We start from the raw sequence: 15,070 nt of genomic DNA on the forward strand, positions 1-15,070 counted from the left end.
GAGGAGAGGAGAGGAGAGGAGAGGAGAGGAGAGGAGAGGAGAGGAGAGGAGAGGAGAGGAGAGGAGAGGAGAGGAGAGGAGAGGAGAGGAGAGGAGAGGAGAGGAGAGGAGAGGAGAGGAGAGGAGAGGAGAGGAGCAATAAATACAAGCATTATAATTAAATAATGCCTTTAGTTTTGTCTACTGAAGAGTGAGTAAATAAAGGGCATTGTAACTTGATCTTCAATGAGGAAAAAGAAAGAAGAACAAACTTCTTATTGTCATCCAACAAGCATCAAACAGCAAGAAGTCTGGAGCTGAGTTCTTCTGGTCACTTTGATGTCTGTTGTGGTCTCTTTTCATTTCATACTTAGTTCTAAGCACTCCTGGTTATGTCCTACCTGCAGAACTCTGAACTGCAGCTCAGGCACTGGGGTGAGGGATTGGGCCTGGGGATTGGGGCAGGGGCTGCAGCCATTGATGCAGTGCAGTGCAGGGAAATGCAACCATGCAGATTGGGAGTAGTGCAGGAGCTCCAAAGCAATGGGAGACAACATCGTGTAATAGGGAATGCATTTTGCTGAGCCACCCATTGGGTGCTGCTGCAGCATCTGTGCAAGGAGTGAAGCCAAAAGAGCACTGAAAAGTACAACCACAGAGGGCTGCTTGCAGATGTTTGCTGGCATCCCTGCTTGTCCTGTGTCCTGCAGCCAGAGTGGGGAGCTCTGCCCATCCCTCCCTATGCCATGCACAGCGGGATGGAGAAATTCGGAACCAGAGCCAAATGGCTGCACTGGGAGTGAACGGGTTGTCCAGTTTCAGTTTGGTTCTGTCCTTGATAGTGTTTGTGTCACAGGGGGAGCACACAGGCTCTGGTGGCCCTTCACATCCAGCAGAGATATGCAAAAATAACCCAACAGGAAAGCTCCGATGGGTTTGCCCAGGAGCTGCAGCTGCACAGCTGTCCTCACTGCTCCTCTTTCAGCCCAGCCCTGTGGAGCCCTCTGAGAATCAGATCATATAGATGAAACCCTGTGTTTTGCATTTTCCTTTGGACTCACCTCTGCTCGTTAGCTGCCTCAGGGCCCGCTCCTTGCTCATGTGCAGCTCTGTTTCTCATGCACAGAGTATGCCACAAACTGCAACTTAACCCAAGTTAGGTCCGTCAGGATAGGAGCAGAAGAAAGCTGCTCCAAAAACAAGTGGCTGGAATGGTGGCACTTTGTCATTAGCTTCACATCTGTCAAAACAAAGGTCAGTCACCATACTGGGCTCTTACACATCACAGCCCTTATGAGTCTGAACTAGAGCACCTCCATCACTATCCCTTTTCTTTAGGAGTGCAACATCACCCTTACTTAGCTGGAAAAGTGTGCTCAGCCCATTCCTCTGACCGAGCAGCTCTCAGAGCTCTGAGACTGTGTGTATTAGGAACCACTTCTTCTGAGAAGCAGCAGTCAGGCACTGGCACAAGGACTGATAGGGTCACCACCCCTGGAGGTGTTCCAGAACCATGGAGATGTGACACAGAAGGATGTGGTCAGTGGGCACAGTGAGGGTGGGCTGGGCTTTGGCCTGGGGATCTGAGAGGTCTTTTCCAAGCTCCATGAGTCGATGATTCTGTTATCATTTCTTTGGTTATTGAGTTGTGATCAGGTTTTGCACATTGGCCTCGGACACTTCTGTGTGCTGCAGGTGGTCCTGGGGCCCTGACCCCTCTGCACATTGGGTGCCACAGTACTGGCTGCAGTGTTCCCCTGCTTCTCCCTTCCACGTTAGCTCTAGGGTGGGAAAACTCTCAGCACGCAAGGAAAAATGATGGAGAAGCAAGTGGCAGAGGCAGAGCAGACAAAAGGCACAGTGTGGCTGAGCCCAGAGGCTTTCAGCCTGCTCACAGCTTGCAGTTCTCTTTAATTTAGGGAACAAAGGAACACAGGGTATCGGCCGGCACCATTCAGGCCGTGGGGAGCAGATGGCTGAGCTCATGCTCATTGTTTCTCACCTCCTCTCTCTCTCCAAAAGCGTTTTTCTTCTCCTCAGCATCTGCAGCACTGTTTGGCTCTCCCTGCAGCTCCTTCCCTGCTGAACAGCCCTTTGCCCCACTGGGAGGATTTCCTGCAGGGCCCTTCCTGTGCCTACCCCAGTGCTCTGCATCTTCTGCTGGGTGGGATGCAGCCCAGCAGCAGGAGGTGATGCATTCACCTGACCTCGAGGTGTCTGCAATGGAAATGCAGTGGGAAGCAACTGCTGCAAGAGGAGACTCACAGAGGGGAAAGCAGGAAGGCTCCTCAGTGCCCCAAGCAAAGCACGGCCTACGAACAAATACACACTTGAGTGCAAATCTATGCTATGGTTATCAATTTTCTTTTCTTTTTTTTTCCCAGTATTTTTTTTTTCTCTGCACTCTTAGCAATGAAGGAATAAACAAACCATAATCATGACTAAAATGGGAAGGATTACACAGAGGCAGTGGGCACAGACAAAATTAAGGGCAGGGACAGATTTTGGGATCGGAGCTCTTCTTTCAGCCTTATGGATTCTTAGTAAAATGAACTTTTTCCCTCGGAGCTTTTTGTTCTCATTGCTGCAATTGAAGGCATGGAGATCCCATGCATGCCAGTAGAGCACGAGCAGAGCAAACAGCAGCACTGCTGCTGGGGTCTGTCACTGAGTGCAATCCCTGTGGCTTGCAGACAAAGCAGCAAGTCATTGTCTAAAAAGTCACCAAGTGTGACGCTGCTGACTGACACAGCTGGATGTCCTGTCCCTGGAGGTGTTCAAGGCCAGGTTGGATGGGGCCCTGGGCAGCCTGGTCTAGTATTAAATGGGGAGGTTGGAGATTCATGATCCTTGAGGTCCCTTCCTAGCTGGGCCATTCTGTGATCCAACTCTTGCACCTCAGGCTCCTCCTGCAGCTCCCAGATCTTTGCCATTCCAGAGCTGATCTCTATGTTTTGCTTCAGCATTTGCTCTCTGGAATTAATTGCTGCACAGCAAAGCGAGGTGCTTCGCTGTAAACAAACCAGCAGCCAGCAACTCACATCGTGTTTAAAAAATTGCTTAAAAGATCTCAGGAGACAAATGGCCTTTTTTTTGCACAGTTTGGAAGCAGTGCAGGTGGGAGGAGGAGATATACGCAGGGATGCAGGCAGAGATGAATGCACAGAGGGGTGAAGAAAAGGATTCATATAGGGATGGCAGGCAGGGATGCACACAGCAGTGAAGGCAGGGATGCAAGCAAGGATGCATGCAGGGATGCATGTAGAAATGCACTGAGGGTTGAAGTAAGAGATGCACAGAGGGACTGATGGAAGGATGAATGCCGGGATGTGAACAGGGATGCACGCTGGGGTGAAGGCAGGGCTGCAAGCAGGGCTGCATGCAGAAATGCACGGAAGGGTGAAGGAAGAGATGGACGGAGAGATTCATGATGTATGCAAGGAACCCCAAAAAATCTGGGGAGCGGGGGGGGGGGGGGGATGCAAAAAAAGCAACCCCTCCCTACACCACTGCGCTGCAGGAGCGGAGCCACGCACCGCCCTGAGCGCGACCCCCGCCGCTCCCCCCCCCTCCCACCGCGCAGCCTCCGCGCCGCTCCGCGCAGCAGCGCCCCCTGCAGGCGGCCGCCGGAGGCTGCGGGACTACAGCTCCCAGAGGGCAGTGCGACGGCCGTCGGCAGCGCGCCTGCGCACTGCGCCCCCCAGCTCCAAGTTTGGAGCTGCGAGCTGCCAGCCCTGGCCCATCATGTAGGTGCAGCAGAGCCTTCCCCAGCACTGCAAGCAGGGGGGGAGGAAACCCCCCGCGCTGCAAGCTGCCCTGCAAAGTGTGCAATTGCACGGCCCCCCGCTGCAAGGAGAGCTGCTGCAGCGAGTCAGGAAAACTCCAGTTGCATGAAGATTGAGCGCTTGCAGTTTGCATCTTTGTTGCAAAACTAGCTCCAGAAGAGAGGCAAGGCAAAGTCTTTTGTGCTCCCCTCCCCCATCAAAGCAAAGGGGAAAATGTCTCAGTCGAGAGGTAAGGCTCCTACTTCTGTTCGTTGCAAATATGCAAAAAGCCGTGCATGCATTTTGCAGTGCATGCATGCATTTTTCGGGATGCAATTGCATTTTGAAGTTTGAGGCTTTCAATGGCTCTCAGTTGCATTTCCTGTTTAGTATGTGCCTTTTTGCAGCCACACACACACTCACACACACAGTTCCTGTAAGGCAGGGCTCGCACTTCAGCTGTGCATTGACGTTATTTGAATTCTTCTGCGGGCATTACGGAGCCCTTTCTGCCTTTTGCACAGTCAGGACAGGGAGAGGGTGCGGAGGAGCAGATGCATTCGCTGTCGTGTGGTGTGCATGCAAAATGGGCACGGTGCAGGAGAACCGCAGCTGATTTGCAGCGCAAAATGAAATGAAACTTTTGCAGAACTCCGGGGACGAGATGAAAGGTGAAACTCGAGCGGAGTTACCAGGAATTAAATATATACCTATGTTTCCATGGGAAAGTATTGTTCTGGTGCCAGGGCTGAGATCATTTTTCCACCGATCTCTCTCTCCCCCCCCCCCCCCCCCCCCTCCCCAATAAGATGTGTAACTTTTGCAGGGAGCAACGCGTGCAGCGGGGCCGCGGGGTGCAGCGCTGCGATGGCTCGGGGGGGCTGCGGGGGGTACAGCAGAACCTCTGCGAGGGGCACGGGGGCGACGGGGGGGGGGGAAGGGAGGGGGGGTGAAATATTGCAGAAATGCGGAGGGAATGCAAATAGTCCCTGCAGGGGGACTCTAATTGAGGCGCTGGGGGAGCTGCCGCTGTGGCCATTCATTGTGGAAATAATGCACATATGTCAGCGAGCGGCCACGCAGATGCAGCTTTTGGAAGCGCGTGGATTTGCTGTTGCAATGCATTTTGCAGCCTGGGGTGGTTGCAGCCCCCGGCTTGGCGCTGGGCTCACTCCGGGTCGTTCTGGGCTGTGCTCCTTTGGTGGCCCTTCCAGTGCTGGGGGACATGGCAGGAGTTTTCCTTTGTAAGAAAAATGTAAAGTTGTTGTATAATTTATTCCTAATTTGGGTTTGCTGCAGTCATCTTTTCCAGGCAGGCAGGGAATTGTAAAAGTTTCCAATAGGACAAGCCAAGGGAGTTTGATAGGGCGGAATTGAGCAGGATGGGACCCGGAGCTGCTCGCTGGGGGTCCCAGTGCATGGCAGGGGGTGAGTGGGGGACGGCTGCATCCTGGGGGTCCCCCCAGAAATGGAGTGAGGAAATGGGGCCACTGACAGCAGGGACCCACAGGGATATCCCGCAGCCCCAGTACCAGGAAAATGGGAAAAAGCGAGCGGCCAACCCACTGAGTGTGGCCTCAGTGAATGGCATCGTTCTGCGCTCCGCTGCCTGTCCATCTCGTGCTCTGTGATGGGAGCACTGGTGTGGAATTCTGTGTGCAGGCTCCTCTCCTTGGGATGAACTGAACCACCCCAAATCTGCGTTTTGGAGCAGCTTTTTTGCATTGCACAGGAGGTTCTTCATCAGCGCTCTGCAATGCTGCGCAGGGCTGCAGAAGGCTGCGGGGCTGCACAGCCCTCGCCCGGCTTTGAACCTGCTCCAAAGTTGTTTGGCAGCAATGGATGTTTCAGTGCTCCCTCTCAGGCTGGGAACCGAGGGGCTGCTTTTGCCACAGGGCTTCTCCCTGCAAAGCATCTTGCCTAGCTCCAGGCAGGAGCACTCTGCAGCCCCCACACCTGTGCTGTGCTGTGCAGTAGGATCTGCTTTTATATGGCCATGAGCTGCTGGAGCTGACTTGGCCTGGAGCTCAGAAACAGCTCCTTCCTTCTGGCCCTTCCTACAGCAGAAAGCGGTGATGCTTTCAGCATCATCATCCCTGTGTTACACAGCCATGGTACCCGCTGGGCTCCCCAACATTTTGTGGCCAACAAAACGTACCATCACTGCATACCAACTGCTGCGTTCTACCGCCTGCTCGTTTCTACTTCCATTCCTCCTTCAAGCTGACAAGTGGTATTTTGGGTTGGATGGAGGAGCTGCAGCAGTTTGCTCCCACCTGTGGCACTGCTGAGACCCGGTCTGGAGCCCCAGTGGGAGCAATGGGGCCTTTGGCTGTCACCTATGGGATGTTCTTCTGGAAGAACAACTACACAGAAGGTTGCGTTCATGGCAAGCTAAGCACGGTTCGATGCTGTAAATCTGAACCCTCGTGGCAGTGGATATGCTTGGGAGACTTCCAAATTTGTTGTGATGGGGAACTGTTGCCTGGGGAAGCCCACGTTGGAGAAGCACCTGCAAACACACAGCGTGCTGCCCAGAAATAAGAAAATGAAGGGGAGCAATGGTCATTAGAGAACTAATTATAAGTACTTCACGGGCACGAGCTCCGCTTAACCACGAAATATGGCTGCACACGGATCTCATTCCCAGTGCTCACAGTTTGTTGCTTCAGATTGATTCTCCTTTCTGCACTGCAGCTGCAAAGGGAACAGCAATAGTGAGAACCACGGCCCACGTGACGCTGCTGATCGCGTACCCTATGGACTTTGATCAAAGGCTCTGCACCTCTCCGCAGCGCTGCATTTCATGGAGAGCTCTCTTTTTCTGCCCAGAAATTGCAACGGAACGAATGCGAATCCAAAATGGTGGACGTTTTCTTTTCCAAATAAAACAAAACAACCGCCGTGGGGAGGCAGCAGGTCTTTGCTCGTAGCAAATTGACCCACGAGCACCGCGTTGTGCAACGCCAGGTTGCCTCGTCAGCACCACCTCAGCGCTCCGTGCTGCCATGACACAGGCACTTGGCATGGGTGGAAAAGGGCCGGGTCTGGCTGCAAACCAACCCATCTCAGCTCAAGTTCTACAGTGTTGCTTTTTTTTGGTTTTTTTTTTTTTTTTCCTATAGTATTTTTTTGCTGAGTTGCTATCTGACAATGCAAATTGCCTCGTCCCCGTTGCATGACTCGTTTACTCTGTGCCGCTTTTTGTGATGGAGCTTGCCTGTGTTAAGCACTTTTGAAGGCTGGAGCACCTCTGCTATGAAAAAAGGTGGAGGGAATTGGGCTTGTTTAGCTTGGAGAAGAGAAGGCTCCTGGAAACCTCAATGAGGCCTTCCAGTACTTGAAGGGAGTGTATAAATAGGAGGAGGAATGGCTGTTTATGAGGGTGGACAGTGATAGGACGCAGAGAATGGTGACGCACTGGCACAGGTTGCCCAAGAAGGTTGTGGATGCCCCATCCCTGGAGGTATTCAGGGCCAGGCTGGATGTGGCTCTGGGCAGCCTGGTCTGGTGGTTGGTGACCTGCACACAGCAGGGGGTTGGAACTGGATGAGCATTGTGGCCCTTTTCAACCCAGGCCATTCTATGATAAGCAGCATGCAGGTATGGATAAGGAAGTGTGGAAGTGCGGTGCATTGCTGGAGGAGTTAAGTAGCATGGGATGAAGGACAGGCAGATGGCTGGGGTGGAAAGCAGCAGGCAGCAGTGTTTGATGTCAGTCAAAGAAGTGCACTGTGCAGCTGAGCGAGGGGGAATCGTGCACCCTGCACCTCGTGGTGCTGCTCTGCTGCTCCCATGGCATTGCCCTGAGGATCGAGCTGCACCTCGGGCTGTGCTGCACCCACGGTGCTGTTCCTGCAGCAATGTGGCAGGAGGGCAACGCTCCCCAGGGCTCAGCAGGGACAGGAAACCATCAGCATATAAAAAGCTTGAACTATATGAGCAATTATAGCAATAAAAGTGATACGTTGCGGGGGGAAAGGAATAAAGCCACAGCGTGTCTTTTTTAGGTTTCTCACTGCCACACCAAGTGGTGCTCATTTGTTTCCTTCAGTTCCCAAAAAGCAGACCTTCCTTTGGGGTGAATTCCCTCCTGTGACACACACATACACATTAGCTGCTAAGGTGAAACAAACGATGCTCAGTTAAAACCACAGGAGTAATTTAGGGAGCTGAGACTCTTCATTCTTCCGAGAATATTGGCGTTCACGGAACACAATTAGCATGGAAGTCACAAAGCAGACTTGTCCATCTCATGCTGTGGTTGCAGATGTGTCAGATAACTAAGAAGTTGGTTTGGTTGGCTTGTTTGGCTCCAGGGGCAACCCTGGGCCAATGGGGCAGGATGGATGATGGCCCCAAAGGCAGCCCTGTGCCAGTAGGGTGCACTGGGTGATGGTTTGGCTGTGGGGTCACCGGAGACTGGAAAAAACTCAGGGCTGCTCTGTGCATTTCAGCCATGGCCAGAGCTATAATTACAAAAGTTGTTTCGTTAGCTGCAGAGTTGCTTAGCTCCCTTCCTTAGGGCCTGGCTGGGAATAGTTTAAGAGATTAGCATTATCAGCTAGAGCAATGTTAGCACTAAAGCAGATCTAGGATCCTGGAGCTTTGCCACGCCAGATATATTCTGCAGCAGCAGAGCAGGAAAGGCCATTCAGTACCACTCCATACCCACACACAGTGCAAAAAGGTTTCGGCATTTTTGCTTTTTGTCTTCCAAATCCATGTTATTTTGCACGAGTTCAAATTTTGACGAGTACAAATGAAAAAGTGCACTGTAATCCTGGCTCAGTGAAAAGCCATTGGGAGGGGGAAGCCTGAGCCATGCTTATAGGGCTTTCTTCTGCCTCAAAGCCAAACCGAAAGCTCTCCTTCCCCCAGAGCAGGAAATCCCAAACACTTGCTTGACGTTTCAGGGAGTTCATCCCATCATTAAGGTCTCTGGGGTGCGAAAGCACTCGTGAGTCATCTTGGTTTTGGAGATGTTGCAAGCAGATGCAGCACATCCTCCACAAGGGCTGCAGGAAGCTGCTGGCGCATCCCAAGTGAAAAGCACTGAAGCACTGTGCTGAGCATCCTTTAGGGTCTGCACCCCATAATTGCTGAATGTGGGGCAGGCATTGCTCAGGCTGCATCGCTGCCCCAAAACCATCACACCAAGGGCCTTTGCACATTAGGCTGAGTGCAGTGAAGCCCAAGGAGCATTGTGCAAGCAGCCGGAGGGAGCAGCCTTTGCAGTTTGGTATTTGTAAGAAAGACTTCAGGGAAAGAAAGAGAGATTTTTTTTCCCCTGTTGAAGCAGGAAAACTTCACCGAGCGGAGCTGATCCAGTTTCTTGCTGCTGCTGCTGTTTTGTTAGCCTACTTAGCTTGCCATTTTCTCGTCAAGGCTGGGCTCTCCTCATCTGCACCACGCAGATCAAGAATCATTAGCAGAGCTGAAGCCCAACAAACATCCACTTTTACTGCACTCTGATGAAACCAGTGGAAAAAAACAGTAAAAGTCACAGCTGAGATGCCAAAGATAAGGCAGCAATAGAAAATAAGTACAGGAGTCACCACTTCTGTCTGCAGCGAGAGGCCTTCAGGAAGGCTGAATGGGCAGAGCTGCTGTAGCTGCATTTGAAGGAGAATCTCCTAAACAAAAGTATGCAATTGCACTTCATAAAGCAATGCTTATCAGTACACAGTGGCCTCAGAGCAGTGTGTGTGGTAGAAATCCCACTATCTGTGTTGTTGTGCTGCTTCACCCCACGGTGGGTCTCATCCTGGCTCTGCCCGTTGCTGTGTTTGCAGCAGGGCCCATCTGACACTGCTTTATGGAAATTACTGCTTCCTTCCATGCAGTTGTTTCTCTTAAGTGCGTTTATTGCTTCTCCAGTAGTTCAAGGGCAGATACAGAAAATGGCAAAAAAAAAAAAAAAAAAAAAAAAAAAAAAAAAAAAAAAAAAAGCAGCAAAGCCTTTTGTTGCTCTGATGGCTCTAAAGTAATGGATTTCCCTCTGGCACAACCCAGCGTTTAGAGGAAAAGGAGGAAAAAAAGGTTTTTCAACCTTTTTCAGCTGAGGAGCTCCAGCAATGACTGCTGGCTGTGCCCTGGGCTTGCTCTGCTCCAGCTCAGTCGCCCAGCAGCTCCATCCCTCTAAGCTGTGCACCCCTGCCCTGAGCAGAGGGTGCATGGGCTGAGGTCCCACAGAGCACTGTGCTGCCCTTGGCATGGGCTCCACACTCCCCAGGCACTTTTCCAGTACTGGCAACTGGAAGCCATTTAGAGGCACACTTTCCAGCTTAGATTTCAACACAGCCCTTTCTTTCTAGTGCTGTTTTAATTGCCTACAATTAGGGTCTCCCATGCTGCAAAAATGGGAAAGAAAGCAAACCAGCTTTGCCTTTGCAAGGGCTGGAGCTGATTTTTGTCTTCCAAACTGTGGCCTTTTCTAAGGGAAGTGCGAGCCCACGAGAACAGCAGTTGTGCATGCTATGCCTGCTGGTTTGAGCCCATATTAAGTGGCTTGTGATGTAGAATCATAGCATCATTAAGGTTGGAAAGAACTGCTAAGATCATCAACCCCAGCCCACCCCTGTTGTGTCCACTGACCCCATCCCTCAGTGCCACTTCTTTGTGGTTTTGGGACACCTCCCTGCCCTCCTCCCCACTCCTTGGGCAGCTGTGCCACTGCATCACTGCTCTTTCAGAGAAGAAAAGTTTCCTAGAACCAACCTGAACATCCCCTGGTGCAACTTAAGGCCATTAAGGGACACTGCAGTGGGTTTCCTATAAGCTGAGTGATGCAGCCCCTACTGCACTCCTGATGCAGGATTCCTTCCCCCTGCTCAGAGCTGTTGATGCAGCAGCTCACTCCCAGGCGGACCTCAGCACTTAACTGTACTAATTAAGTGTTTTCAGAAACCACAAGATTGACCTTCACTGCATGCCCACAGATTTTTCTCTTATTTAACGAGTACAGGGTTGACGGGGTAAACTATTAAAGGAAAATAGCAGTGCTCTAGATACTGTTGTTTTCCCAACCTGTTCCAATGTGTTTTTTGCTTTTTAGCTATGGGGCTGGGAGCCATAATCCCTTAATAGCCTAGAGGAAGAGCCAGGCTGGAGATGAGGAACGTTCAGCACAAAGTCTGATAGAACAGTCAGCATCCCTCAGGCTGGAGCTCCCCAGGTCCGTATGCAAGAAACCACAGCAGCCAACATCCATCCATAGGGACGCTTACCTAATAGTTCTGCACAGCACAGGGCCATCCTTGGGGAGATACCCTCTAGAAAAAATAATAATAATAAAGGCAATTAACACAGAGCTTGGCTGCCTTACCTTTCCCAAGGACAGCACTGATATGCTTATTGCTCACACAGCTTCGAACCTCTCTGCAGAGGATTTGACTCGCTGCCAAAGGAGCAGTTTTGCAAACGAAGGGAAGGAGCAGTGCAGTGTGTGTGCGTGTCACGGGAGGACACGGCAGGACAGCAGCATCCCAGCTGCAGGCAGATCCCAGGCCATCCCTGGCAGATGTTGCACTCAGAGGTTATCAGTTGTAAATCACTTTCTGGAGGTCAGAGTGATTGCGTTCACAGAGGTCCCTTGTAGAAGGGGCACTGGGGTCACAGCAGCACCCGCGGCAGGGCAGTGAGCGTGCTCCCACCCAGGGCAGCTCCATTCATGTCATAGGCAGCTTCCCTTAGAGCTAACTGTGATTTATCTTTTTTCCCCCTCTCAAAAACATTTGGCACTTCCCCCGCAAGAAATCAGGAGCTCTGTGTCAGATAAGGGGCTGGAACAGCTTCCTGCAAGCAGGGAGCATTCCTCCTCTTCTTCCAGCCCAATACCAGCACTAGCAATTACTTTACCTTGCAGCATACACATTAGAGCTGTCCTCTGCCAGCACCACCCCCAGGAGCACCTCTTGCAGGATCTGTCCCCAGGATCCTGCTTTACAAAGGCATTGCCACAGCTGATGCCAAGCAGCAATGAATGGGAACAGATTCAGAGCAGCTGGGCTGGGAGGGGTCTGGAGATTTGTTTGCTTTCCCTATACAAGCAAAGCTGAACGTGATTTTTTTAATTCATATTCTGATCTTGAAACTCCTTATGCATGTGTTAAACTTGGAGTGCGTGAGCAGAGTCAGTGGTACTGGATGTGCTTGCAGCTGAGCACACACATAAGAATTTACAGGGCTGGGGATGTATTTGCTCCTGGTTGCTAAGTGGGGTGGACATGTGGGATCTGTGTGATGATTTACACCACCCTGCTGCTCTCTCTTGGTTCCTTTTCTCCTATTTCTCCGTGTCCTTGTCAGAAAGCAGTGCTGTACTTGAGAGCATTTGTGCATCTAACTGAACGTTCAGTCACAAACCCAGCACAGGGAGTTCTACAGAGGCTTTGACAGAAAGGCTCCTAAAGGAAGTTCTGTGGTCACAGCTCCTGGCTTAGGCTGGGTGGAGAGGTGCAGCCTGGTGGGGTTTGATCCATGTTGGGCTTACGTGGGTAGAAAAACATTTGCTCACTTGTGTCAGGGATGCTTGGCTGGATGGGAAAAAGGGCAGGGAGTGCTGTCTTCTGCCAGAGTGCCGTGCCGTCATGCATTTTGTAATGTGTTCTAAACTGAAATAAAATGGCGTGATAAAAATCTTGCTTTGCTTTATTAGATGAGGTGCAAGCACGTCCACGCTCTTGGCAGGTGCCTGGCAGGAGAGCTGCAAGTCCCTGCCCTCTGACTTCTGTCTAAATCCACTTGAACCTCAGGTCTTCCTTGGCAGCCCGAGCAATGCATCCCATATTCTACATCCTGTGTCCTTGGTCCTACATCCCATATTTTGCATCTGGGATCCTGCATCCCACATCACACATCTACATCCTGCATCTTCCATCTCGTATCCTCCATCCCACATCCCATATCCTCCATCTCACATCCCATATCCTGCAGTTTGCATCCCACATCTTGCATCCTGCATCTTGCATCCTCCACATCATTTCTACTCCAGCCTGCATCCCGCATCCTTCATCATGCATCCTACATCCTACATCCTGTATCCCGAACTCACTGTGAGTGGGGGGCCCTACCTGTTTGCTGAGAGGCACTGCCAGCAGAGGGAGCATGAGTGAGTTCTGCCATCTGCACTGCTCAGAGCGAAGTAGCATCTTGAATTGTCTTGGTACAAAATTAAGCAAGCAAGCTCTCAGATGAGAAATGAATAGAAGAGGGTTCTTAATGGGAGAGAACACAGTCACGTTGGTCAGAATCTTGATCGTGTTGCCAACAAACAGAATTACAGGATCAAGGGGCAGTTCTCTCTCTACTGTGCTTGGAACGTGAATCGCTTGTTTTATCCAAAGGTGGCTTTTCTTGTGAACAGTAGATTATAAACTCAGGTTTACATGCAGTGGATCAGCAGCAGGAGGTGGCTCCATGGCATTGTGTAAATGTCCAGCGTTTGCAGTATGCTGAGGCAGTTCAGTCCATCTCAGCAAAATGAACCCCTTGCGGCTGCTGGGGGTTGGTGTGGCACCAGGGTTGGTGTCCCAGCAACAGAAGAAAGCTGTTCCTCTGGGGCTCAGCCAAGCAGTGGAGGAATTCTGTTCCTCTGTTGAGTTTTCCAGGGAGTGAGTGTGTTAGTAAGGACAGAAGTGCTTGTAGCTGGGCTGTGGTTGGCGGGTTTAAGGCAGATGTGCTCCCACTATGGCTAAGGCTGTGTGTGTGCATGTCCGTGTGTCTGCATGCCCTTGTGTCCTTGCGTCTTGATGTCTTTGTGTCCACGTGTCAGTGTGTCTGTGTGTTTCTGTGTCTTTATGCCCATATATCCATGTGTCCCCTTGCCTGTATGTCCACGTGTCCATGTGTCTGTGTGTCCTTATGTCCGTCTGCCCACCCACATGCACTAGCCATCCCGTTGCCGCTGGCAGGTGCCCTTTGGCAGATGGAGTAGAGAAATGAAGGTAGCAGCAATGAGAGCAGCCTCATCCTCCAGCTCTTCTTGCACAAAAGCCCTTTTGTTCCACGGGTGGATTCCAGGAGCTTTTCTCCAGTTTGGATTCCAGCAAACTCCCACTGGAAGCAGACAGCCGATGGTTTGGAAACATAGCGGTGACTGCAGCAGTCCCTCCCCAAACCCTGTGCGGGCTGCAGGCTCCCAGCAGCAGCTTCTCTGGGTGGCAGTGCTGTGGGTTTCCTACTTGGAGATAGCAGCAAAGCACACAGGCTCCGAGATGGAAAGGTAGTGAAAGCAGAGGGGAGATATTAGTGTAATTTCCATGCTGGGATTTCTCCCCACTGCTGGCACATCCTTCTCAGAGCCCATTGCAGGAGCCCTGCAGGGAAGCTGTCCCCAGTGCTGGATGCCCACATGGGTGTTGGGGTGGCCATGAGTGATTTGTGAGATTTGAGGCATTTGGGACAGGAGCAGGCTGGAATAGGTTTTTCACTGTAAGTAGGCTGTATGTGCAGGCAAACTGTCCAATTTTTCTTTTTTTTTCATGTTTTTTTTTCTGCAAGCATCCTCATAACCATTGCAGATGGGTTTGGAGGTACACTTGCATTGTGTTAAGGAGAATGGGACCACAGACTCCATGCAACACAGGCAGCATCCCCCAGCGGCTGCCCATGGCTCTTCACTCCAGTGGGTGTGAGTCAGAGCCCAGGCGTGTTTGTGCCTTAACTCGTTATTGCAGCACACCTGAGTGCTTGGCACACACAAACAAACCTTGTGCAACGTGGCCACGGCCGGGGTCATCGGAGCTGGAACCGGAGTGGGCACATCCCTGCAACCTGCCACCTCCCCTATGTGTGGGATGTGCCCAGGAGGGATGTGCTGCACTGTGCTGGGGGGGATTGCTGCCAGCTGTGCCCAGCTGTGTGCCTCTGTGCGCTGGGACATCGCTGCTGCTGGTTGCACCCAGCCGTGCCCTTTCCCCCGGCCACTGAACTGGGTGGATGCACATGTGGGATGCCTTCAGCCAAAGTGTTGTAATAAGGTTTTTAATATGAAAACCTCCTGTGACCTGTGCTGAAAGCCGTAGGCAAGCAAAACTCTCCTATCTACCATCTCCTACTTGCGTTAGTACCTGAAGTGTGATGGATTTCGGGTTGTTTTGCATTGCATATGTTTTGGCTGGGAAGTGAAACCCAAGGTCTCGGTTCATTTTTGGTTGGTGGGGATCTGGGGAGGTGTAGAATCAGTTCATTAAGATCACAGAGTCATTAAGGTTGGAAAAGAGCACTGAGATCTCCAAGTCCAACCCCACCCCACCCCCACCATGCCCATAACCACATCCCTCAGTGCCACATCCCCATGGTTCTGGAACACCTCTGGGGTTGGT

General features: G+C 51.5%; 1 protein-coding gene across 1 annotated transcript in view; it reads left to right on the top strand.

The window, feature by feature from the left end:
- Positions 1–3,137: 3,137 nt before the first annotated feature.
- Positions 3,138–15,070, top strand: part of MAP2K6 (mitogen-activated protein kinase kinase 6) — a gene marked incomplete at both ends in the record, with an annotated part of 35,602 nt that continues 23,669 nt past the window's right edge. Inside the window, one exon of the mRNA XM_079544132.1 lies at positions 3,138–3,198. Coding sequence (XP_079400258.1) covers positions 3,138–3,198 — 61 coding nt within the window. The remainder of the gene's footprint in view (positions 3,199–15,070) is intronic.

This window comes from Tetrao urogallus, assembly GCF_951394365.1.
Source record: "Tetrao urogallus genome assembly, chromosome: 18".
In the NCBI taxonomy this organism is placed as follows: Eukaryota; Metazoa; Chordata; class Aves; order Galliformes; family Phasianidae; genus Tetrao; species Tetrao urogallus.